Raw genomic sequence first — 24078 nt, 5'->3', positions numbered from 1 at the left:
CCTCTAAACACTCTCCCCAGATTGGTCTGATCTAATTTCAGTGTTGGGCCCGAGGAATCTGGTCCTCGTCACCCTCTTGGCACGAGGAGAGGGGAGAGCCGTGGAATACGCTGCACGTCGGTTTTGTTATTCAAGCTAAACAGATTCAAACGATGGGCAGCCCTGTGGATGCATAGCACCACATGGCTGCCATGACAGTCACACAAATGCGCTGATTAACATGTGCAAATAAGCTCACGTAAACAAACACAAAGCGGGCCAGCGCAGATCCAGATATTTTATTATTTATAAATTTTCCCCTGCTTACACTGAGCTGCACCTGCTTCAAGGGATACAGTGTAAACCGTGGATATGAAAAGAAGATGTCGTCTCTTTCATCTTTATTTTCTTCACTGATTAATGGAAATAATCATTCATAAACTGTTAGAGTTCTACACATAGTTATTCCTAGTTTTAATATCTTTGCCTTGGCTCCTCCCCCCGTGTTTTTATATTTGACATGTAATTTATTTAAAAACATCGGCATGTTGATCTAACCTTCTGTAAGCCTAATGGCTGCCTCTAACACTTAACATCTGGCTAAATGTGCCAATAACGATGATAAATGATTGTTTCTTGAGAGGCACTGTTTCCTTTTAACAGATCAAATCTGCAGAGCAACTCTGAGAAACAGCATCCACTAATAATTTCTGGCTCTTTAATAAATATTTGATAAGCACCATCATTAGTCAAGAGTGCAACTGGATTTTAACATCTAGGTGAGCATACACGAACACGTTCGGCTCTGTGCAATTTATTGAAAGAAAGCGAGGCACGAAACCAAAATGTACTTCACCCAAAGCCTCCACAGTGGCGGTCTGTTGTCACAGAAATGTTATATTTGCATGTGAATCGAAAACAACCTCAGCTCCAGGTGTGTTGAATTGACTTAATAAGGTCTGACATTTTCAAGTTAATGTTTTGGGTTTGTGAAAAATCACAAAGTAAAGGAGAAAGGGAATAAACCAAAAGGTCAAAGCACACCTTAATCGATTTGTGTTCATTCAGAGCAGGGATACGTTCACTGACACGTTGACCTGAACCTTCAACCTTTTCCATGCAGCCTGCAGCTTCTTTGACAATGAAATGAGAGAGAAAAAGCAAGAGCAAGCCATTGCTCCTCTACGAAACACGGGCCTTTGCTTTTCAGTAGTATCTACATGCTGTAGGTCAACTAAAGAGTAGCACTACCTCACACTTGATTCTTTATTGCTTTGTGTAGAGACAAGAGATTTGTGTTAAATAGCAGAAAATATTAGCCCTCAAAAGAATTAAGATCCAGCAAAATTCTTAAATCACAATTTGTCTTTTTAAATATATTTTTCAATATTTTGGGCAGCAAAAACAGATTTATATATATAAAAAATAATACTGTCATATAAATTATCTTTAATAGCTACTTAATGAAGATACGTCATATTAAAGAGCTGCAGATCACAGCATATTCTCATACTTGTTTCCTTATTCTTTCCTGTTAGGACATTAATGTCATTTTTGTACAGTAACACTGAACATGCTTCCAAAAACATATATAAACAAATATAATTAAACGCATCTTTCTGAGTCATGTCTCAGAGTGTGAGAACTTGCTCAGGGACATCAGTTGGCTTAGAGGTTAGGAAACATACCACATGGGTATGAATAGCATCAGCAGGGAGTCCCTGGCTTCTTTCTTAACTGGATACAAACCAAATGTCATTCCCCAGCTTTCTTTTTGGTCTCTCCGTACTATCTGCACTGTGCCTATTTAATAAAAGCTGAATGCAACACAGTTATTCTGTGAAGAGAACCTCTTTGTTCCCTTTGGTTTTGTACATTTTTACACAGTAATGTTTCCTAGTTCTAAAATATAAAAGTGCTAATCTAAACTGTTCAGAGAGTTTTTGGAAGCTTTTAGAAAACAAATAAATTTATATTCGCATGTTTGTTATTGGAGTACCATCAATCATCTCAAAGCTCGTCCCAGCTGCCTCCAGTAGGAATAAAGGTATTTTTGGTTTCATGTGACATGTCAAACCAACTCAATAAAACAATGACTCTTAGGAATAACTGTCAGTAATTATAAACTGATTGTATCACCAAAATAAATAAAATTGCCGATGATTTAAGCCAAGAGTTCTAGATTTAGGAGCAATACACTCACCAGATTATATAATCCTATTTTTTCAGTCTTTAATATCGACTTTATGAGACTGCGAATCCATAGCAACTGTTCTATCATCTCTCTCTTTAAATTACCTCATTCAGTGTGTCTGTGCTCCCTCCCTAGCAGCATTCTTCATATTTGGTAATCCAGGACAGATATCCTCCAGAGACAGATTAAAATAGGATTACTGTTAGGGGCGCACTTTCTCACAAGGGCACGGCACCTTGTAACTGCACTTTACTTTGTCTTTCACCCACAAGTGGAGACGCCGAAGTACAAACACGGACATGCATATAAAACATTACAATGCCTGCTCTGACTATGAGGCATAAAGATGAGAGCTATCTGGACGGAAGATTTATTCCATTGCTGACTCAAATGAAGTGCCTTTAAATAGTTCTAATTCCTACGAAATCCCTGTAACACAAAACAGCAGTGGAAAGGAGGCGTTTGCGACACCTAACTATAAATAAATGTAATTAGTAAAGTGCCCTGCAGACCCCCACAGGTGTTTGCAGTTTATATGGCTGATCAGGTCCCTGCTCAGTTTGATTAAGTGCGGTCGTTGAGGAGAAACACACTGCAAGTTTGCTGAGGTTTCAAGATTCTGCACAGCAAAAACAGCAAAGAAGTTTCCGTTCTCTAAACAGGTGCAATAAAAATCACATCAAGAAAGCGATAGGAATACTAATCGCACCAGATGGATTCTGGTTTTGACTCAAACTTTCCTTTAAGATTTCAGGTGAGGTTATATAATCTCAAACTAATGATTTTAACACCCATGTTTCAGCCACACGTGTTTTCACTTACTTTGGACAATTACATTAGACTTCTCCTCTCAACTGTGCTGGATGCACAAGCTGGACACACTTAGGTCAAACAGCAGGGGTGGAAATATTCACAACTCTGAGCGGCTGGGCCCGGCTCAGTGACATTTAAAAAGACAGATAAATTGGTCTAATTATAACAAACGACTGACTTTTTCAGGCACTCTGTGTTAGTAAGTCTCAAGTCAGAAATAATTCAGAAAAGAATTATGATTTATATGTTGGCTTTGGCATAATGGTAATTACTATAACTCGATACTACATAAATGTGGAATGAATGCAGCTCTGATCCATTTGCAGACTACTCTGTAATTTAATTCTTCACTGTAAAGACAGCAAATTTGTCTATGTGTTAACACTGATGTAGTCAAAAAACATACACTGTGAATGAGGTGAAGCTGAGATCAGGAGTGAGAAAATTCCCTGTCAAGTTAATTAATAAAAGTGTGCTTACTCTAACAACGAAGAATGGCTTCTTACTATAAGAAAATACAGTACAGCGCTGTATAGAATACAAGCTGACAGCATACTGTTATTTTAGTGTTTAGTAATCTCTGAGTGATATATTATTCTAGGCTGTATCTGCATATCGTCTCCATGAACGCAGTTTCTCATTTTTCTTGAGTTATGATGAAACATCAGCTTTGCTGCCGTCCTCCTTCCACACACACGGTTATGGAAACGCAGCATTCAACATTTTAACAGCGTTCTGTGTTGTGCTGTATCCACCACAATGTCACAATACTTTAAGATGCTTTACTGAATTTTTATGTAAATCTGTCACATCATACATTCGTTAATTTTAATTACCAGAAATTTCTAAGAGCCTGATTTACAATTAATCCTTTGCTGTTTTTGTTAAACAGTGAGAAACGATTACTTGACACCCTAAAGTTGCCCTAAAGTTTTGCAGCTACTATTTTTTCCAGAGTGGGTGTTCTTTCTTTGATACTAAAAATGTTATCTCTTTGTTTGGTTTGGTTTTTTTCAATCATTTGTCCTGTGCTTCAACCCATGTGAGTTTGCAAAATGATTGTAGTGTTACTGGGTGGGCTCTGTTCTCATCTCTGAGTGTTCAGCCAAGTCAAAGCATGAGCACACAGACAGGAAACCTGAAACTCCCCTGCCCTTCCTCAGCTCTGCTGGTGATGAAATACAAACTGCAGACAGCTCACACATGGATCCAGAGGAGAGCAAAACCAACCTTACCTCAGTTTACCCACTTTTGGGTTTGGTTACTAACAACCAAATAAATAAGATGAATGAGGTTTCACCTCTTCTTTTGAAATCCTGTGCCATCTGAATTCCATGTTGTGCATTAGCAAGGCAACATTTTTGGTGTTTATTAAAGGATCTTCTACTCAGAACCACTGGTTACTAAAGTCCAACACGAAGACACCTGCTAGTAATGGTCTACCTATCTCTCACTAATCATCCTCACTTCTATATCAGTCTCTTTAGCTTGTACATTTATCTGTATATAATCTGCTTGTACCATCTCTCCTTTACATTCTTGCATCTCCTAAGCTCTTAAAGTTTTAGAAATATTTATTAGAAGCAGAGCTACCTCACACAAAATTACCTGATCAGTTATAAATCTAAATAGGTCAGGTTTAACACGGCAAACAAACCAAAAAAAGTGGGTCTGGCTATAGTTTAGTACTGTTTGGTTGAAAGGTCAGACCCGAACCAGCTAATGAAACAGTAATAATTAATCTCCGTAACACTAACTTCTTCTGCAACCTTCTGATTTCTGCACATTAACTGAACAGAGTCATACTGTAGTTGTACATTTAAGGAGTTTTAGAAAAACATGCTTGCGGTAATTTATGTTCAGCATCTTCTGCCAGTGAAAGTGGCTTTATTACTGCAGCACTCATTGCACTGTCTGCAGCACATGTGGAACAGAAGCATTTTCGCTGATCAGAGTCAAATGTTGCATTCATGGTGGCATATGTAGATTATATGTTCATATATCCATAAAAAATATTTATTTTTTAAATATTAATACATTAAAATAATCTACATATCAGCCCAAATGTTTCCTTTTAAACTTACATTCCCTATTTTTAATCAGACTACGTGCTTCACCACAGGATTCTTACAACAGAAAGATGTTTCATAACACAAATTTCAAACATGAGCTTGTTGCATAACTTTGTCTTGTCTGTCTTAATATTTTCCTTTTAGTAACAACCGTATCTTGAGAATCTCATGCAAGCTGCGTATCAGTAATTAGCTGCAAATAGCAACAACAATGATGTAACATTTATTCTCGCCATCTTCAGCTCGAGAAAATGTCACATGGTCGTGTCCTAAAACTGTCTTTCGGTTCCTCCTCTTCGCTTTTTTGTTTATCCCTCCTCCCCTCCAGTGATCTTTTCTTTTCCTTCTTCCCCTCATCATTTCCTTCCTCCTGTATCTTCTCAGCTTGCCTCTTTCACAATCCCAGTCCTCCCCTCTCCTCTCCGTGCTGCAGTGACCCACTTTGAGTACGAAGCCTTGAACTGACCTGCTTTAGATAGAGCCTGGCTAATTATAACCAGCTCGTATTAATAAGGCAGGGGAATTGGTAAATACACACACACGCACACACAACGCCTTACACACACAAACAACAAAGGATCACAAAGCAGACAGAAGCACACACTCAGAATCACCTCCTCCGCAAACAGATCGTTTCCGACGTCCCATAAACAAGCCTACACACCTTGGCAACGTGACTCATCACGTATAAGAGGACGTAATAAGAGTGACTCACGTTCATCATTTGTATCTGTTGCAGGTAACACTTGTACCTGTTACCATGGCAAGAGTTAGAAAAAAATTATTTATATATGCATAGAACAAGATCGCCAACAAAAAAAATTAAAAATTAGACTGTCATCATCATTTATTATCACACAGATATGTTTTATATCTACTAAATGGCAGCTTTCCACACTAGCAATCTGTTTTTAAAAAATATAAACCCAATGCACATGTTTACAAAACCTGCCCACTAAGTTGATGACATATTGTTGAACTCAGCTGTATCATTAAAAGAACTGCAGAGCTGGTGTTGATTGGTAAACAGGGTTATATAGCACGGATTGGATCGCACTGCTGTTACTCAATTTTCAAAAATATGAACTTCTAGACATGAAAAAAGAAGCTTGAAATCTGTGCAGAGCTACCTGCCTCCTCCTCCCACGCTGCACCACAGTTTACAGGAAAAGTTTTAGGAACATTCCTCAAGTTTTACCTGCTTTTTTAAAGCACATAAACATCGACAAAAACTTGAGAAGCTGTGCATCTTTCGCTGTCTTTCTTTCAGCCTTTCAAAGCCGTAGCTCTTAATGCACGGCATAAAGAGATCCTTCCACATCCGAGACACATTAGTCTCTAAACTCTGCTCTGTACTTAAGGATGTGATGTTTTGACTCAGTACGCACTTACGAAGCTCTTTCATACGAGACTTCACAAAATCGTTTTGACAGTTTAAATATAATTCCCTGGTAAAAACTAAAAGCAAACCACAAATGCACGATAACCCTGATTCAAAACAAATCACACTATTTATTTAGTTATCTCATGGTACTGGTGTTTTCCCCACCATTGCGTGACCCTGCCCACAGAGATCAGTTTGGTTATAGTCTTAGTACAGTACAACAGTACAACACTGGCTTCAGTGTCACTCTGCATCCCAAAGATACAGGTCAAAATCCTGTGTACTCATCTACTCAAACATAACAAGCAGCTGGAGGCTCTCCTGGCCATATCTGACCTACCGGTGTCGACCTCATACTCCAGCAGAGGTCACGCAATGCTCACCCACGCGTTACAACCTCTCAAAGCTCAGTGAATTAAAAAGCGGTGGTAAAACACTACTAGTGGGTGTTTTGTTTATTCGCTGGAAAAAAAGGTAACAGAAATGCTAAAAGAAAAATGTTTGGTTTTCTAGAAATCACTAAAAGCTCACTGGGTTTGCTGATGATGCTGAAGGAGCGTTACATGGCAGAATCAGGCCAAAAAACACGCCAATCAAACCAGAGTCACCTGCTGAGGTTAATGGCGACTCGCGGCAGCGTCGGGATGCTTTAAAAACCCGATGTCTCGGCATGATGTCAGACTCATTGTTCTCTGCTACTATTTTGTGCAATTTTTGAAATAAAGAATCATCAGAGATACAGAGTCCCGGCCCCCTTCATGTGCAGCGCCTCTTTCATGCTGACAACATAATGAGCATGTAAACTTTCAGTCCAAATAAGAACAAGATAAACACCGTAATTACAGCAGTGGTGATTGTTACTGATTAGTTCTTACTGTTTTATCTATCAGAAAGTACGGCGGGGGGTGTTCTGTGGCGTTCCTAAAAGGCTGCACTTCAGGATACCGTAACGACCTTAATGTCATCGAGGGAGAGCTGCAAGCGATTAAACAAGACGTTTATAAGTTTAAACTTTATTTGAACACAGCTTGAGTTTGGCAGTCAAACAGCAGTGTTATGCGGCAGCTGCCCAGGTGTGCAGAGGTCTGAATTTGGGGAAGGTGAACATTTCACTCAGTGCTCCTGTTTCTCATTTGTCAACAACAATCATGAGCAAGACAGTGAATAGGAGCGCGAGTCAAGAACTTGTTCTGGTTGAGAATCAGCTCCAGGTTGCAAAACTCCATCAAAACCGTATGTCTCAATTCAATTCATCAACTTACTCTGTTACACATTGCGCAACAATGACTTCAAAGTCATGGCAGTGACGCTTTGGCACCAGAACGACATGCAAGTATTTTTATTACACTTTTTCTTTACCTGCAGTTCAGTTAATAATACAGCTTTAAATCTGAAAATAAATTCTATCAATCTTTCTTTTTCTTTTCATAACAAAAATGTTCAGTGGTACAAAGGGAATTAGTAACAAATTGGGACTTTGAGCAGAATCCTTTTCGGTATAGGTATCAATAAAATCCCTCGTAATGTATGCCTTAATTTCCATTTCTACAATTTAGTGAGTCATTATTTAATGCTTACTCTTACAGGATATCTTGTATGCTTTTCTTATGATAAAAGTATGTTGGTGGTTCACATAAAACATGACCAAATGCTCAGTTTCACACAGTTCATTTCACTCTTGGATTTGCATGACGTAAATAAGACACAATCCCTGATATTTCAATTGAATTTAATTCAATTTTATTTATATTGCACCAAATCACAACATCAGTCACCTCAAGGAGCTTCATAGTGTAAGATCAAGACCATAAAATAATGCACAGAGAATCCCAACATTAGACGCGGCTCTGTGAGCAAGCACTTGGCGACAGTGGGAAGGAAAAACTTCCTTTTGACAAGAAGAAATCTCCAGGAGAACCAGGGAGGGGCAATCATCTGCCATGATGGCGGGTTGTGGGTGCGAAATAGTCATCTCAGGCTACGTCTACACTAATCCAGATAAATTTGAAAACAGCATTTTCGTCTAAAAACGCTCCATGTCCACACTATCTTTTTCAATCATTTTCTTCCCCACTGAAAACGCTACGTTCCTGTGCTGTGCATGCGTGAAACGTAAGATGATTTGACTTGCATCATTTCCGTTTGCCATTTATTTACTTACCAGCTCCTTGAAATGTCGCGGCAAAATGTCTTCTATCTGGAGCTATCTGGAGCATTTACACACTAATATTAATCTTTAATAGGGCTGTCAAAATTGAGAGCAAAGAAAACAACTGCTGTACAATGCCGTCGGCCATCTTAGTTGAATTGGTCACATGACTGCATCATATGACTAAAATGCGTCATTGTTTTCAAAGCCTCCGTTTTCGCATTCCACACTGCGACGTTAAAAGATCCATCTTCCTTGACCAAAAACTAGCGACACAGCTATGTTAGCATAACTTTAGCACAGTGAAGCTGGAGGATGAACGTCAACTTTTTTTCCACTCGATAAAAGTGAACGTGAGGGATTCTGGTGGTCAGGGACAAATGCAATCGCATAGCAGGATGCTATACACGGGCCAAACTTCAGTCAGGAGAACAACTGAGATTATTCATCCACAATACGAGGTTAGTTATTAATATACTGCAACAACATGGGAATAGAGCAGCTGCGAGAGAATTCAACATTAATGAATCAGTGTTACGGAAGCGCAGTTTTTGGCTTTCCCCATATTTCAAAAGTTGATGATCCGTTGTAGCCACTGCGATGCTTTCGACCAAAACAGGCGCAGCTTGATGACATCATCAACATGCGCTATCGCCGTAGAGCGGTATAGTCAAAATCTCTACCGTTGGCCAAATTTATATCGTTCCTATCATATATCGTTTATATCGCCCACCCCTAGTCTCCACCATTTTTATGGTGTTCTAAGTGGACTGTCATTAAGTCACATGACATTTTAGTTAGAGTTGACTTATTAACTGATACAAGTAGCCACAGTTTGACTGAACAGAGCAATTTGTATAAATGAGCACATGCTCAGTTGGTGCTCAGTTGCACTCAGTTTGCTTACTTACAATCCAGCATTTCCATAATGGGCTGATATGGCAAATACTGGCCGCGGAAGATTAAATATCTACCAGTCATGCTTCCTTTACAGAGATATACAATCAAAACAGGAGAGCGTCATTTCAGCTTTAGACAGAGTAAGCCATTTAAAACAATTTCTTTTTCCCCCCACAGATACCTCTAACCCCACAGCCGCAGAGATCCACTTAGTTTATGTAAGGCTACGAAGACCTTAAAGTTATTTTTACAAAAGTGTAAACTTGCATGTGCGTATTTTTCCTCCGATGCCCTGATTCACACTGATAACTCATTCCCGTTCAGCTGTTGTGTTATGCAAACTGTACATAACACAACAGCTGAATAGGAAGGAGTTAAAAACACGCCTTAAAATGGCAGCTAATAATCCGTTTAATCTTTTGTATTATTAGTTTAGTATTTCTGCTTTACTGTGTACTTAGTTTTTTTCCCCCCAGATGATGTAAACTTGCAAGCTTCCAGTGCTCATGAACCCACAGGATTCCCTCAACACAAACCACAAACACACACAATTTTAAAAAGGAAATTAAATCATTTGGGCTAGAAAATGGAGGGATTAAAACTTTAAACCACTAGCTACTAAAGAACAAAGTAGGTAATGGTGAGTGTGTGTCTGTGTGTGTGTGTTTGTGTGCAGCTGAGTAACTACAGGGTTCCCTACTGGTTGCTGTGATGAGGGTCTTTGTTTTCACTCTGCAGTTTAGTTACAACACACACAGGAAGTACACACACTTTCTTTTACGAGCCAAAAGGATTTTTTGATGAAAGACTTGCATCTTTTTTCTGTGTGACTGTGTGATATAATAAAAATGTGGATAACCCACGACACCCCTAAAGTTTGTCATCATTAAAGGAACCAGCAGGCCTGACACTAAGGTTACATGTGGCCGAACTACACGGCTGTACTCCAGTGTCCATTTCTATAATAGTACCATGTTTTTTGTTTTTTAAAAAGATATGTTTAGGCACGAGCGGCCACAGAAAAACTAGGGCTGATTAAATTGTGCAAAATCTCTGCATATGCTCTGCAGGTCAAGAAAGGCCAATCTCAACATGTATAAATAATAAATCCTTCATCACCATGGCATATCTGGATGAGTAAACAGTCCAATCTGTTGCTAAGGCCCCTGCAGACCCGCCAGGCCCAGAATAGGCTCTCCATGCTGGGGGATTGGGGGCTCAAATCCCAGGATCTGGTGTCCACAGGCCTGCACAGGCAGGGTAGGAAGGTTGAAGATCACAAAGCCTTTCTCGTATTCTGTTACTTTTCCTCAAACGCTTCACTCAAACAAGCACACTTAAAGTCACCACTTAACTGAAGTTTTAGTTTGTAAATTACATGTCTAGTCATTTCATTATTTTGTAAGTGTTTGGTAGCTCTTTTCTTCTGGCACTTGTGCTCTACTCCCCTGATACTTGGTCATATTCTGCTATGAATATTATGCAAAAACCTGATTTTTTGGAAGTATGTAGAGAGCTCCTGACCAAAGGCTTTGGAAATTCAGAAAATGCACACTAGTGCCTGTTATGATTCAGAATTAAGAGGTTTGTTGTTACAGAAATGACATGATTGGAGTATACTCTATCTGAAGAATCACAGTTATGAATGTTACACTGCTGAATGACATTTGTCAGTAAATCCCTCAAACAAAATGTCTCTTAAGCGAGGTTTTCTGATATAACCAACACGAAAACAATAGAAAGATTTCAAGTATATAGATATATCTGTTATATTCTTCAATTGTAGGATCGATGTTCATTTATTTAAAAGAAAAGTATTTTCTCTCCATCTTTTTCAACACGTTTTGATGTTTTTGCTTTGCTGTAATTCAGTTTCAGAAACCTGAATTTCTATTTATCAGTATTAGTAGATTTTAAAAAGTAAATTGAAAATGTTAATTCCTTAACCAAATCTTGGATTTAAACATTAAAAAGATCAAATGTAAATTAGATTATTTAAGTGTGTCATATTTCATACATTAGTTTTTGTGAGTTTTTGACATTTCTGCGTCATCAGTTTGATTTTTCCTCCCTAAAAAAATAAAAATAAATCACACAACATTTGTAATGGAATAAACTGAATGTTGCAAATTTGAAACAAATTAAAAGTCAACTTTATTTTGTTTTTAATTTCATCTGGAGGTTCACTAAACACTCACTTTAAAAAAAAAATGCATTTTCTGGCACTTATTTCAATGGTTAAAATATGTCTATAATTTAGGAGCCACAACTTTTTGATATACCTTTATGTGAAGGGTTTAATCAGAATTAAGTCAAGCATAAAAATAGGGGTTAATCTGGATTCCAGCAACTAATTTTCCAGTACAACAATGGCCTCAATCCCCCTTTAGATATTTTTTCCACTCTGACGAGATTAAATATCTAGGGGAACTTCTGAAAATCCAACGATAATGACAGATATCAGTACCAAATACCCCAATCTGTCTTTAGAAAATAATATGGGTCAAATGTAAATATGAAACCCACATGAGGGGGAAACATCTTAAGTGTAGCAGTGTGAACACAGCCTTGGATGAGGGAAAGGGGGGCTCTGGTATGGAGGTTCACAGCTCTGGGGACTTGGAAAATATTCATCTCCTCTAAGCAGGGACAGTTAAGGGGGGCAGGCTTTGTCTAACACAACCCCTCCAGTCCTCTTCTCTTTTGTTGGAAAGAAGCATTCACACACACACACACACACAGACGTAAAGCACTCCAGCAGTGAGGCTCTGACCAGCTGTCTTCATTCTGAGAGATAGCCATCGTCGCTCATAAACACAGAGAACTCACAGAGGAAGGCGAGCAGGAGGAAATGTCTCTGTTTCACCTTTTCTTTAATTTCACTCCAGCATCTGCGTCCTTCATTTTAGCTGACACCTCCGCAGCACAGAAGGAGCGTTCATTTTTTTAATTGCTTGCTTTAGAACATATTAATGTCTCATAAAGTTTTTACATCTAAAGTTTGAAGTCAATATCCAAAAAAAATCGCACACGAACATCCCTAAAGGCATCGAGACGATTCAAACGCCAGCAGCATGCAGATACTCTCATTTGTTTTTGTGCCAGCAACCGCGTAGAAGTTTGCAGAGAAGCAACATCTCAATTTAAAAATGATGCCGGAGGGGCTCGGGTTACATGCAAACAATTTCGCAACAAAAATGAGAATAAATTACAAAATTATAAAACTTAAAAGACGCCTGCGTTAGAGCAACACCTGCAGGAGGCAAATAATTATAGAAAGAGAATGGGTTCCTCCACCGATTTATCACGTGCCTGAAAGAGCTTATCTGAGATAAGACAAACATCGTGCGGCAGAATTTCAGTTTGAATAGCGATTTGGGGAGAACCAATCAAATGCCGGCATACTGCCTCCATATGTGCCGTGATCAGGGCGTCTGCGTAGAAATCGAAGCAGACACGGCGGCGACGCTAACAAAGATAGCCGAAGCCGCCTGCTTTCTCTCTCTTCAGAGTGTGTGTGAAAAGTGGTGTGTATTGTTCATAGACCGAGGCTATTTCAGAGCAGGGGGGCCCTTCCAGTTGTCCTCCTTACATCGGCCCTTTCATCGCTCCCTCATCCATATTTATCGCCGCTCAGCTCTCCTCACCTATCAGCGACCAGCTAGCTGTGACCGATGTCTCGCTAAACCAATCACATGCTTCCCTTTGTGGGAACATTAGCACCTCTCAGTGCCTTCACCCCACCCTGTACAATGGCTTCTTTGCTTTTTTTTTTTTTTGACGCAGTGGCTTAAAAAAAAGAAGAAGAAGAAGAAGAAGAAGAAGAAGAAGAGGAGAGAATAGAGGAGAAGGAGAACTGCAGCTACCGGTGGCAGATCCAAGTCGATGGCGGCTCCAAATCGATTGACAGCCTCGGAAACAGTTGCCGAGTGAGCGTCGTCAATAGCAGCCAGCAATTGATGATGGGGGGAGTGGGTGGGGGATGAAATGATGGGAGGACGAGGGTGAAGGAGGACAGGAGGAGGAGGAGGGCGAGAGTGGAGTCATGATGGTCTGAATAGAGCATGATTAGTATGGATGAAGAGGAGAGGAAGAGGGAACGAATGAACCCAGGAGAGAGGAAAGGGAGCGGGCGAGGAACGCTTACGAGTGAACAAAACAGGCGTGTCGCAGAGGAGAACGCTGTGTTCTGATTCTCGCGCTAAAGGACGAGCGGGAGCGCTATCAGTCGTTATATTTACCAAAAATATCAGCTTGAGTTTAACGGCAGGAAAAAATACAACCGTGCATATTTTGTAAGATAGCATCAACAGTTGTAACGTGTTGATATTTAATTTAAGATATGAGCTTATTTTCTTCAATCTGGCTCAGACTGAAGCAGTTTTAGCTGAATTTAAGAGTGAAACTCGGTCCGGGTGGTGTCGGGGTTTCTTCCTCCTCGACCAGACGGACGATCAATGTGAGGAAGACTGTCCTCCTTTGTATGGATGGCCCAAAAAAGGATGCACAGCTCAGCTCCAGGAGCAACAGAAAACACTCAGATCAATACCATCAAAGGCCTTGTCTCACATAGTCAAGGCTCGAGTCACAGTCAGACTCTGGGTCTGCTACTGTAAGTGTGCGCATGCAGCACCACATATCATTTACACACCACCTCATCTTTTTTGTTAAACTTCATCTTTGCTTTTTGTACCCGAAGTCGAACATATAACACACACACACACACACACACGGAAAGCTTTGAGTGTACTGCTAGTCTAGTCCCCTAATGTCACTTGGCAAGGGCATTTCAAGCCCCTCCTTCTTCTTCCCAGCACTGGCTTGCCAGTCCATCCATTTACTAAATGAATGTATTATATCTTAAAGGCAGCAGAGAAGACAAGGAGGGAAAAAAGAGGGGAAAGAAGAAAAAACACATTAAAGGCTTATAATTAAAGAACTGAGAATCTCTGTACACCAAGGTCAGCAAACTTATCCAAGCTGATAAACCTGCACACCTCCCACACAGTCACATGTTGGTTTCCTGATCACCTACATGAAAATCAAAAAAACAAAACAAAAAAACCCACTCCAGTTTATTTGGTTTGTGCTTACGTAAGGCTTCTTAATGGCTTATACAAGCAGGTTTTTCCCCTGAAAGCTGCATTTGTTTTCAGTGGACTGAATCACAGTAATTTCTTTTAGACTGAAAGGCTGTTTCTGGGTATTTGTATGTACTGGTTCTTTGCATTAGCCCAAACAAATCAATCCGGTGCTTTAACCTATGGTGCTGGATGCTACATCTTACTTGGATTAAAATCAATGAAAAACATGGAACTTCCAGGACGCTTTGATAAAATATTATAATGCAAAAAACATTCTCTACATGAAGCACTGGAAAATATTTCATGTTATAAAAAGCTTTTTAGTGAGTTATGGATCTATTTTCAAGTGGCTACAGTTCACTGCACATAACACAAATACTTCAAATTAATAACAGTATACTTCTTTTACAGCTAAGCTGAAAAAATTAAATGTAAAGCTGTACATCACACATAGCTATGTAAACAATATTAGTGAATAACAATTGCTGACAATTACAATGATTTAGTAAGATGTTTAGCATGATTTAATAATTCTGGTTGCTTTATAGGTGTTTGACTCCAGACCTATTTTGTTGGTTTTAGGATTTTTCATTCAAATTATATATATATATATACAATTAAATGATAGGAAAAGACCAAAACACATTAACACATTAAAATATTGAACCCTGAGTGGCACCAAATGTATAAATCATGAAACTACTGGAAGATATTTATCCTTTGAATTCATCATGATCAAGCCCGTCTTTGTAAATAATCTATTTAAACATAGGAAACCGGATTAAGCATGAATGAGCTCATTAAACGTCTCTGATCATATATGTACACGATAAAAGGGGACTCTGAGATTCTTTAATATCTAGAAGAACCCTGCTGGACGCGGTGAGGGGAGCGGGAGGCGCAGAGATAAGAATGGGCTCGGGCTGGTGGATTAAAGCCGTGGTGGGGGTGGGAGCTTGTGAACAGCAGCGACTGCAGCTCCTCATTGATCTTTCCGTCTTTAAGACCTTCAGCTTTTTTATAAGGCATAGCTGTGATTTATGACCTGCAGGGCTATAGCTGTCCCATGTTGTCCTATCTACAGTCTGACAGCAGACCAGCTCCTTCTTCCTGTCGCTTGCCTTTTTCTTCACTCCCTCTCACACACAAACACGCACACACAGATATTTGGATTAACCCTGGACACTGGAAAAATCCAGGTCCATCTTTTCTCATCATTTTTGACCCGAACGCATTCTCTCGCTTCTAATGAACGCAGCAGATCTGATTGATACGAATGGAAATGCCCTGGCATTAAAACCTGCATCTGGACATATTTATAAGCTGCAGCTGTTGGAGGAAAAAAAAGACTTCAAAATATTTTAAAACTCTGATAAAGATAAATTTCTTTGATTTAAAAAGTTTTTTTCCTTCTTTTTTAGGACTACTCAATAAAGCTTCAGTCTTCCTGTTATGCATCTCTTACCCAGCAGCAGCTGCACGGTGCACGCTGCAGCACACTTTAACCACAGTGAACAGTGAATGAACATTTCAACAATACATCAGCGGTCGTAAACCCAAATGCTTTGATGGCATGGCTAGCATGAGGTCAAAGGTCATCATCTGAGCAGCAATGTTGAGTATCATGACAAAAGAAACACTGGATTTGTATAAAAAGCATGACAATGAATGTTATGGAACTGGTAACATACAATATAAAAAACATCAGCATGCATTATCCTGAATCATGAGCAGGATATGAGGGTGTTAAATGTTGCTTTAAATCCTATTTAAATATCAGGCCCTGCAGCAGTCAGATCACCTCATTAAAGGCCCTATATCTTTTCTTTACTCCAGGATTTTGCACATTAAGTCTGTGTTGTGAATCAGAATTTCACAGTAAAGATTATAAAACAGGTAGAAGATCAAAATCAAAGTCTCTCTTACCATGAGTCTCAGTTTCTTGGTGAGGGAATACAATGCCTTCAGTTTCAAATAGGGGCTGCAGGAAGGCCACTACAGAGAGAGGAAGCACAGGGGTGGGGAGTGTGTGGTGTAAACTAATCATACATAAAAACAACCATTATTATGATCTCTTAGCACCACTTTGATTTCTAAATTTACAACTGCAGCGTGGGTGCAGCTTAAAAATATCAAATACAAAAGCATGTTCTCTGTGAAAAAATATAGCTTCTGCTTGGCTAAAGTCAGCCGTTACATGGTGAATGTTTTCTCTCCATCAAGAGTCAGGCATACAAACACTTTGTGTATCTCAATCCAAGTAAAAATCTAGGTTAGGCTCAACGCTGTTATCCAGAGAATTCTAGCTTTAAATCACCAAGACCAAATACTCTGATTAAAATTCAAACAAAAATGCATTTTCAGAACAGAGTAGAGTTTACTGTCAGTGCAAAATTTGTCACAATAGACCCACAACCAAGCTCTGATTCCTCTTTGTTGCTGTAGTTTTGCGTGTGTGTGTGTGTGTGTGTGTGTGTGTGTGTGTGTGTGTGTGTGTGTGTGTAGGAGCTACTTGTTCATTTTCAACCAAATGCTATCGGATCATCGGCCTGATGTTGCTGGCTGACCTGGCAGCACTGCAGCCGTCCCCTCTGCCTGAGTCTGTTTAGCTGTCTCATCATCATCATCATCATCATCGTTCCAACCTTTTCATTTGTCTAAATAGACAAGCGGCCTGAGTGTTACGCAGGCAGGAAGAAAGTCCCCAGAGGGCCCGCCTGGGCTTTTTACATACAGTGAGGAGGAGCCTTTAGTGCTCTGAGTGCTGCATCGATCTGGAGTTAAACACTGCTGGCGAACCTGCAGCTCACACCTCCTCAGTCGGACTCTCCTCGCTCGCTGTCTAATTATTACTCCTGAGGATGGCTGTCATGTTTCCTGGTGGGACCTGAAGAATCTGTTATAAATGGCCGTCCTGATTTTTTTCCCACCGGGGCCAAGTCATGCAAAAAATCTACCAGAAGATGAATTTCAGTAATCCAGAGGAGTCTGTCGCTTAGCTCACACTAAACACAAGTTTGTTTTCAAATTTCACATTATGCCACCTGTCATTGTCATCCAAAAGGAACAGGGCACTTAAGCCCTATGGATCTGCGAGAGTTTATGTTTAGATCGTATTACAGCAGCCATAACAGTTGCACTAACTGAGCGAAGCCAAATCTTCTGACCATTTCAAATCAAGACTGAGAAATTAGGCCAACAATCACAGCTCAGTCATGCTCACCCTCTCTAATACGATGGAGGTTCCTCTTTAATATACGGGCAGAATTACCTGCAATGAAAATTACATTCCCTGGGGCGTTTTTTTGTTTTGTTCTGCTTGTTCAGGGAATTCAGTTTAACACTGAAGACATTTCAGAGTTTAAAGCTAAAATTTTAAATGCTGTTTTGCAATCTTTAAGGCCCTGGTGAGAATTACAGTTAGGACTAAACTCTAACAAACTCCACATTAGAGAACACGTTAGGTATCTTAACCTTAAGCATATAACTAGTTTTCAAATCAGTTTAACTGTCATTACAAATATTCAGTTTTCACAATCATAGTCAGATTGAACTCTCTGCACTAAAAGATCAGGTCCCATTAAAACCTATAGAATCTAACTATTTAAGCATACTCCCAGAAACTCCAGCAGCATTTTAAAAAGTCTCCTAAACCTTTATCATCTTTTTGCTGAGTATAAATAGCACATTTAAAGGTGTATTGTATGTCCAAATGTCCATGATAGGGTGCATGGCCAGGATAGGCTACTGATGGTTGTAATGATGGGAATGCTTGGCGCATGACAGCATGTAAACAAAAACCAAATATGGTGATTACCATGGTGACATATCCATATTTCATCAAACCAGAGAATAATGAAGAAATCATTCATCGAAGAAATTAGTGGAAAAGAAATCAGCTTTCCCTTCCAGCCGCAGAATATTAAAATCAGGACAACAATGAATGATAAAAATATCCTCTCCCTGACACACTGCATTAACACAGACTGTCGCATTCTAAACTGCTCTGGATTCCCCCTGTTTTCCCTAGCTCGCCACAGGGCTGCTGATAATATGAGTCCGCTTGTTTATCCGCTTGTGTAATTGTACACAAAGCAGCGATGGTGGCTGATGTGTGAGATTATCACAAGGTCATCCGTCGACGGGATGAGACCCTGCGATCACGCACTAGCCTGATCTGGCTTTCACTTGTTTACATCCTCATTTTGGCTCCAGCATGGCCGCTGTGGCTGCGCGTAAATCTTAAGACGCAATAAAAACACCCAATTCGGCTGATGTAAAGCGGCTAAATCATCCAGGATGTGCAAGAGGGGAAGCGACGACTTCCCTCCAAATAACACCCCCCACCCCCAAGTCCCTCTCATTGTTTCCTTTCCATCAAATGCGGCGACCCGTGATTATTTTAATACTGATGGAAAATGACTGTCGCTTATGACGAAGCGAATAATAATAATAAAAAAAAAGACGGTCTCCCTAAAATTTGCCCTGTATCATTTTATTTTATTTCCCTAAATGTGTGAATTTGCCCTTCCACCACGCCACGGTGCACATCAAGAATCAGATCAACCTGCTCTCCTTTCTCTCTGCCTGCCTCAAGACGAAGCAACATTCACCGAAACCCGAACAGCTCCCGCATCCCCGCTCTTACCTCCCGTGTTTGTACGTTTGGTGCTGCTGGCTTCCGTTGGGGTCTCCAGGGGTCTTTTACGTGAGTCCGGGGGATCGGACTCCATGTGTGGTTGTTGATTGTGATGGTGAGGATTTGAGAAAATGCCGTTTTGTTGTACTGCTCCGCCGGCCATCATTTTCGAGCTTGCTCTTGGATGCTTAGGCTGCGTTTGCGTTTAAATCCCCCCTTTCCGTTTTTTTTTACGCAGCGTAGCCGTGCAGATGAGTCCTTGGAGAGGGTAAAAGCGATTTAGGAATTGCAAAATACGCCTGTTTCCTACGAACGGGGTAGGTTAGCTGCGCGTTTCTCCGTGGTGCGCCGTGCGTACAGAGAGATGCTGCGCAGGGGCAGAAAGAAAGAAACGCTGGAGCGGCTCAGAGAGGGAGAAAACGGGAGACCTCTGCAGATGGAGCGACTTCTAGGCTACTGAAAACGTGCCAGTGGAGCGTCACAGTTCCATCAACCTTCAGATAAGCGGGCTAGGATATGTGTATCATTCCGCTGCAACCAGTACTCATGTCAGGCGGTACAGGATGGTGGCGCTCCTCTGCAATAACCAGCGAAACGGAACAATAACCAAAACAAAACAAAAACACAACGCAAAGCGCAAAGAGGCGAAATCAGCCGAAGAGAGAAGAAAGGAAAGGGTGATCGGTGAAGCAATTATAACAATAATAGAAAAAAAATCCGATTCTTAGGCTATTAGAATTTCGTTCTTCTTATCCTTTCCTGGCTCCAGTCGCGAAGACACCCAGGGGTGACGGGTGGGTGAGAAGGGTCCGGAGATTCGGAGCTGGAGGAAGACAGAGAAAGAGACGTTTTGTCCTGCTCGTTCTCTCGGTGAAGATGCTGCAGTCTTGCGTTCAGAGCATCCCTTCGCTGACTGGCTGCTGGAGGAAGCGCAGGGGAGCGGCTGACGTCACAGGGCCTCGTGATACCTTTCTCGTTTTCTGCACCCTCGGATTTCCGACGTTTTACCAAAAATAATTGTTGCTTTTTACTTTGTTCAGTTCCCCATTTCACGGGACAAATGTCCCACTTTGCAAAATCTGCACGTTATTTAAAAAAAGACCTTTTTTATATTAATTATGAATAATCAGCCGCGCTGTTTTACAACACTTTTCACAATCTCGTGATCCAAGACTCAAATTTAGTTGCACCGAATGAGGTTAAATGAAATACAGCAAGGAAAAGCTTTAGCCGAAGCTAAACAGGCCAAAGAGAAACGATGCGTAATGCGCTCAAGCAAACAGACAAAATTGAGTGCGCGCGAAGCTCAGAATCACTGATTTTCGACAGAAAGTGAAAGCATCACGAGAGAAAGCGAAAAACTAAGAGAGGGAGTGAGAGAGGGGGAGAGAGAGACGCCTCCGCCGAGACGCGATTGGCCGAAGCTGGAGGCTGCGTTAGTCCAGAAAAACGGAAAGGACTCGGATATGTTCTGCCGGCGGAGTCACGTGACGGAGAGCGAAGGATGCGGCGGCGGCGGCGGGTTTTTACTCCGTTACAGCGGCAAATGCAATTATGGCTGAACGGGAGCTTGAAGGTCCCGCTGCGGCTGTTTGAAGGTCTGTAAAGGCCGAGGCAGGCAGCCTCGGACACACGTGGAAACATGCAGCTGATTTCTGCCTTAAATTTCAATCAGCGAGTGGAATTCAACTGGCAAGAGCATGAAGGGTGTTTTTTTCTGCTTAAGAAGGAATGGCATGAATAAGAAGGGTTTTTATAAAATCTGTTTTGTTCATATTTGTTATTGTTTGCCAGATTTTTGTGTCCAGAGAGCTTGGACCAATCCAGATGACCCTGGCCAGACTGTAGGCCTGTTCAGCCTACTTGTATTAAAAAAAAGAAGAAGAAGTCTCCTCCCCCCTTATTTTCACATTTTTGTCAGTCTTGCAACAATTTTATGCAATAATAATAATTAAAAACACGGCTGACAGCATAGGAATTACATAACCTGAGCTAGGCCCACCTGTCCCCTCAGCTGCTCTGTATGACCCACCTGTGTGTGCTGCGCCTGACATCTCTGCGTCGCTGTGCCTGGGTCTGAAGAGGGATCCTCCAGCACTGTGAGCTGTGTGAGAGAGCTATACCCGCCTCACTGTTTCTCCCTCTCTCACGCACACACACACTCGCACGTTTGGCAAATTCTCACACACACACTCAGAGAGACACGTAAATATCTTCAACCCCCGCTCTCCTTCTCCGTCCAGAGCTCTACAGATGCCGATCGTCCTCGGTGCCTCCTGTAGATTGTAGTCAAGGTGACATTGTCCTGCTTGTTCACACGCACGAGCATACGCGCACAGAGCAGCCACTCACACTATTTCACATCAACGTGAGAAGTACACCGGTGAGCCAGACTCCTGCTCTGGAAATACGTGGCAAATCCAAGGCAGATGGATCCCAAGCTGCAGTCTGAAACAGATTCCGCACCACAAATAGCAGGAACTGCTCAGAGGTACAAAAGGCCTGGATGCTGCAGGCACCTAACTGTATGAGCTGCAGCAAGCATCTGAACTGTAGCACAGTTTCAGCTCGACACGGACATTTATATATTTGGAGCAGAGGCAACATTCGCTGGAAGCAGAATTTTGAGGGTCCTGCACAGCCAGATCGCCCATGCTGTTGCTGCTGCATATGGAAAAAGTGAAGTAACCCCATAAGCAATAAAGCACACAGACTAACGGCATTCTTGAGTTTTTATTAGGTTAGGTCTATGAGCAGATGTTAAGGAAACGGTTTTTAGAGATTTGGTTCTGCAAACTCCTCTACAGCTTTGGGTACTGACCAAACACTTCAAGCAGTTGCCACAAACTTTCCCGAGCAACACATGCAATGTGGAAGGACAAGATTCCTGCAATATCCCAGTTTTCCCTCTGCGTCCTAATCTAAATGCAAAAGCTTCATTTTAGCCAACAGCAAATCTTATTTGGACTCCCACATGCAGTTTTCTTATGGAAAAAGTTACCACTAAGATTTTTTTCTTCATTTTGGAACCAAAGCCTGGAATTCCCTGTTGTCCAAGATGTTATGTAGTCACTTAAGGACAAGAGGCAAGAACAGCTCAGACACAAGTCAGCTGAATAGTCCACTAAGAATGTTTAAAAGGTCTTAAATTTGATATAAATATTTAATCCTGTAATTCTATAATCAGTCTCCTAATTTAAAAAGCCTGTTTTTCCTCTGTCACTTGAAATAGACACAGTTTTCTTTTCTTTTTTTTTAAGAGTAAATCATTCAAAGCAGGTGTTGCTGGCGCACACCTGCTTTCCATGCAGGATCTGGTAGTGTACATACAGTAGGCTGTTCTGGCTCTTACTCTAACACTGGTTAAAAGGTTGACTGCAGCTAAATGGATCATCAGGCTGTAAAAAGCCGCTCTGGTGCCTCAAGTGGCGGAACATTGGTGCCACCTTATGGTAGCATGACGAAGAGCAGGAGTGTTGCCGCTCCTCAGTAAACATGTTCTCGTGGATTTCATGGATTCCACAGACTATTTCTTATGCGTGCGTTTTTGGCCCTGTTAGTCGTACATGGGTTAATAAAACACTGAGTGGCAAAGTGTCCTAACTAGTGGTTTATTTTAGCATGTACATAATGATAATAATCATAATTTAACATGTGCTTGCCATGGCTCATAAACACAGTAAATTATGTATTTGTACAATGGATTTTTGCACTTTTTTTTTGAAAGTTTAAAATATAGTGTACATTCAAAAATTCATAATAATGAATTTTAAAGAGCATAGTTCATTTAATGTTGACAGTTTCTTTCTTTCTTTCTTTCTGCGATTAAGGAAAGAGAAGTTTAACATCACTTGGGATGAAATGGCCTGTATGAAGAGGAAAGCTAGCCAATTAACTCTTGACAACACTATGTATATATGTCATTTTATATTTATTTTTATGGTGAACTAAAAGTATAACGTGAATCATAACTGTTAAGAACAAATCTAATATTTATTCATCTTAAATCTCATTGTCAGGCTTCAGCTTCAAAAATTAAAGCAGGAATTTAACCATCACCATCCGATTGAAGTGTTAACTTCTAAAATCTTTAAAAAGACCTCCTAGAAGAAGTCGTCCTATGCATAGTTCTGCAAACCCAGTAGCACTAAGAGTGTATGTGAAAGACTTCTTCCAAAAGCTCAGTCAGTCTCCTCCCACTCCCACTTATGCATAATTGTCCTCCCACCCGGTATTCATTCAATTTCATCGCAAAAATCAATAGGACAGTCGATGCAGAGCAGGAGGCTCAACCACTCTGTGAGATTGAAAGGAGACAGATGTGATGTGTTCCTCTTTATTTTTCTAGTGGCTGCCCTGACTCATGCCATCATACTGAAGATTTATGAGTGAAACTAACACGACCTGAGTGCATCAGAGGAAAGTGAATTGTAGTGATATGTTTAAAGACTTAATTACTCTTTCAAATCAGTGCCTGTTTATTTTTAGAAGCTGCAGCATGGAAGCACAGTGCCAGCGTTACTCATTTTTTTACTTCAGATATTTTCAAATGAGGGTGGAAACTCATGATTGTTCATGATTCAACTTCTCAATAGGAGAAATTGCTCATTTTATAATGGCCAGTTTATCTAAAATACAATGCAATAAAAATGAGTAAAGTGGTTAATAAAAAATCTTTTTTTTTACTGATCCCTGGACTGAACTGCATACAAAAAAAGAAATAAAGAGAAAAACATCCAAACAGGGAGCCTGGAAGGAGAGATTGCAGTTTAAATCTGAAGGTGCGTGCTTTTTGGCAATTCCTGACAGATGGTGGGGGGTCGGCTGGGTGAACACCCATCATTTCGCCACGTCTGAAGGAGGT

The 24078-nt window shown here is 40.6% G+C and overlaps 1 protein-coding gene across 3 annotated transcripts in view; it reads right to left on the bottom strand.

Annotated features, from left to right (window-relative positions):
* Positions 1 to 21637, bottom strand: part of nova2 (NOVA alternative splicing regulator 2) — a 103144-nt gene extending 81507 nt beyond the window's left edge. Inside the window, exons 1-2 of one of the 3 annotated variants that reach the window (XM_042224839.1) lie at positions 21247 to 21637; positions 16502 to 16570 (exon numbers count right to left, since the gene is read on the bottom strand). In XM_042224839.1, the coding sequence (XP_042080773.1) occupies positions 16502 to 16570; positions 21247 to 21268 (91 nt within the window). In that variant the 5' untranslated portion in view covers positions 21269 to 21637. Of the gene's footprint in view, positions 1 to 16501; positions 16571 to 19223; positions 20502 to 21246 lie in introns of those variants that run through there. The other 2 variants (XM_005932594.3, XM_005932595.3) reach the window with 2 other exon arrangements.
* Between the last annotated feature and the right edge of the window lie 2441 nt (positions 21638 to 24078).

The sequence above is a fragment of the Haplochromis burtoni genome, unplaced genomic scaffold (assembly GCF_018398535.1).
Source record: "Haplochromis burtoni strain Fernald_Lab_line unplaced genomic scaffold, NCSU_Asbu1 Contig_153, whole genome shotgun sequence".
Lineage (NCBI taxonomy): Eukaryota > Metazoa > Chordata > Actinopteri > Cichliformes > Cichlidae > Haplochromis > Haplochromis burtoni.
Note: the sequence above shows the minus strand (reverse complement) of the source record. Positions and strands in the feature narration are given on the sequence as shown.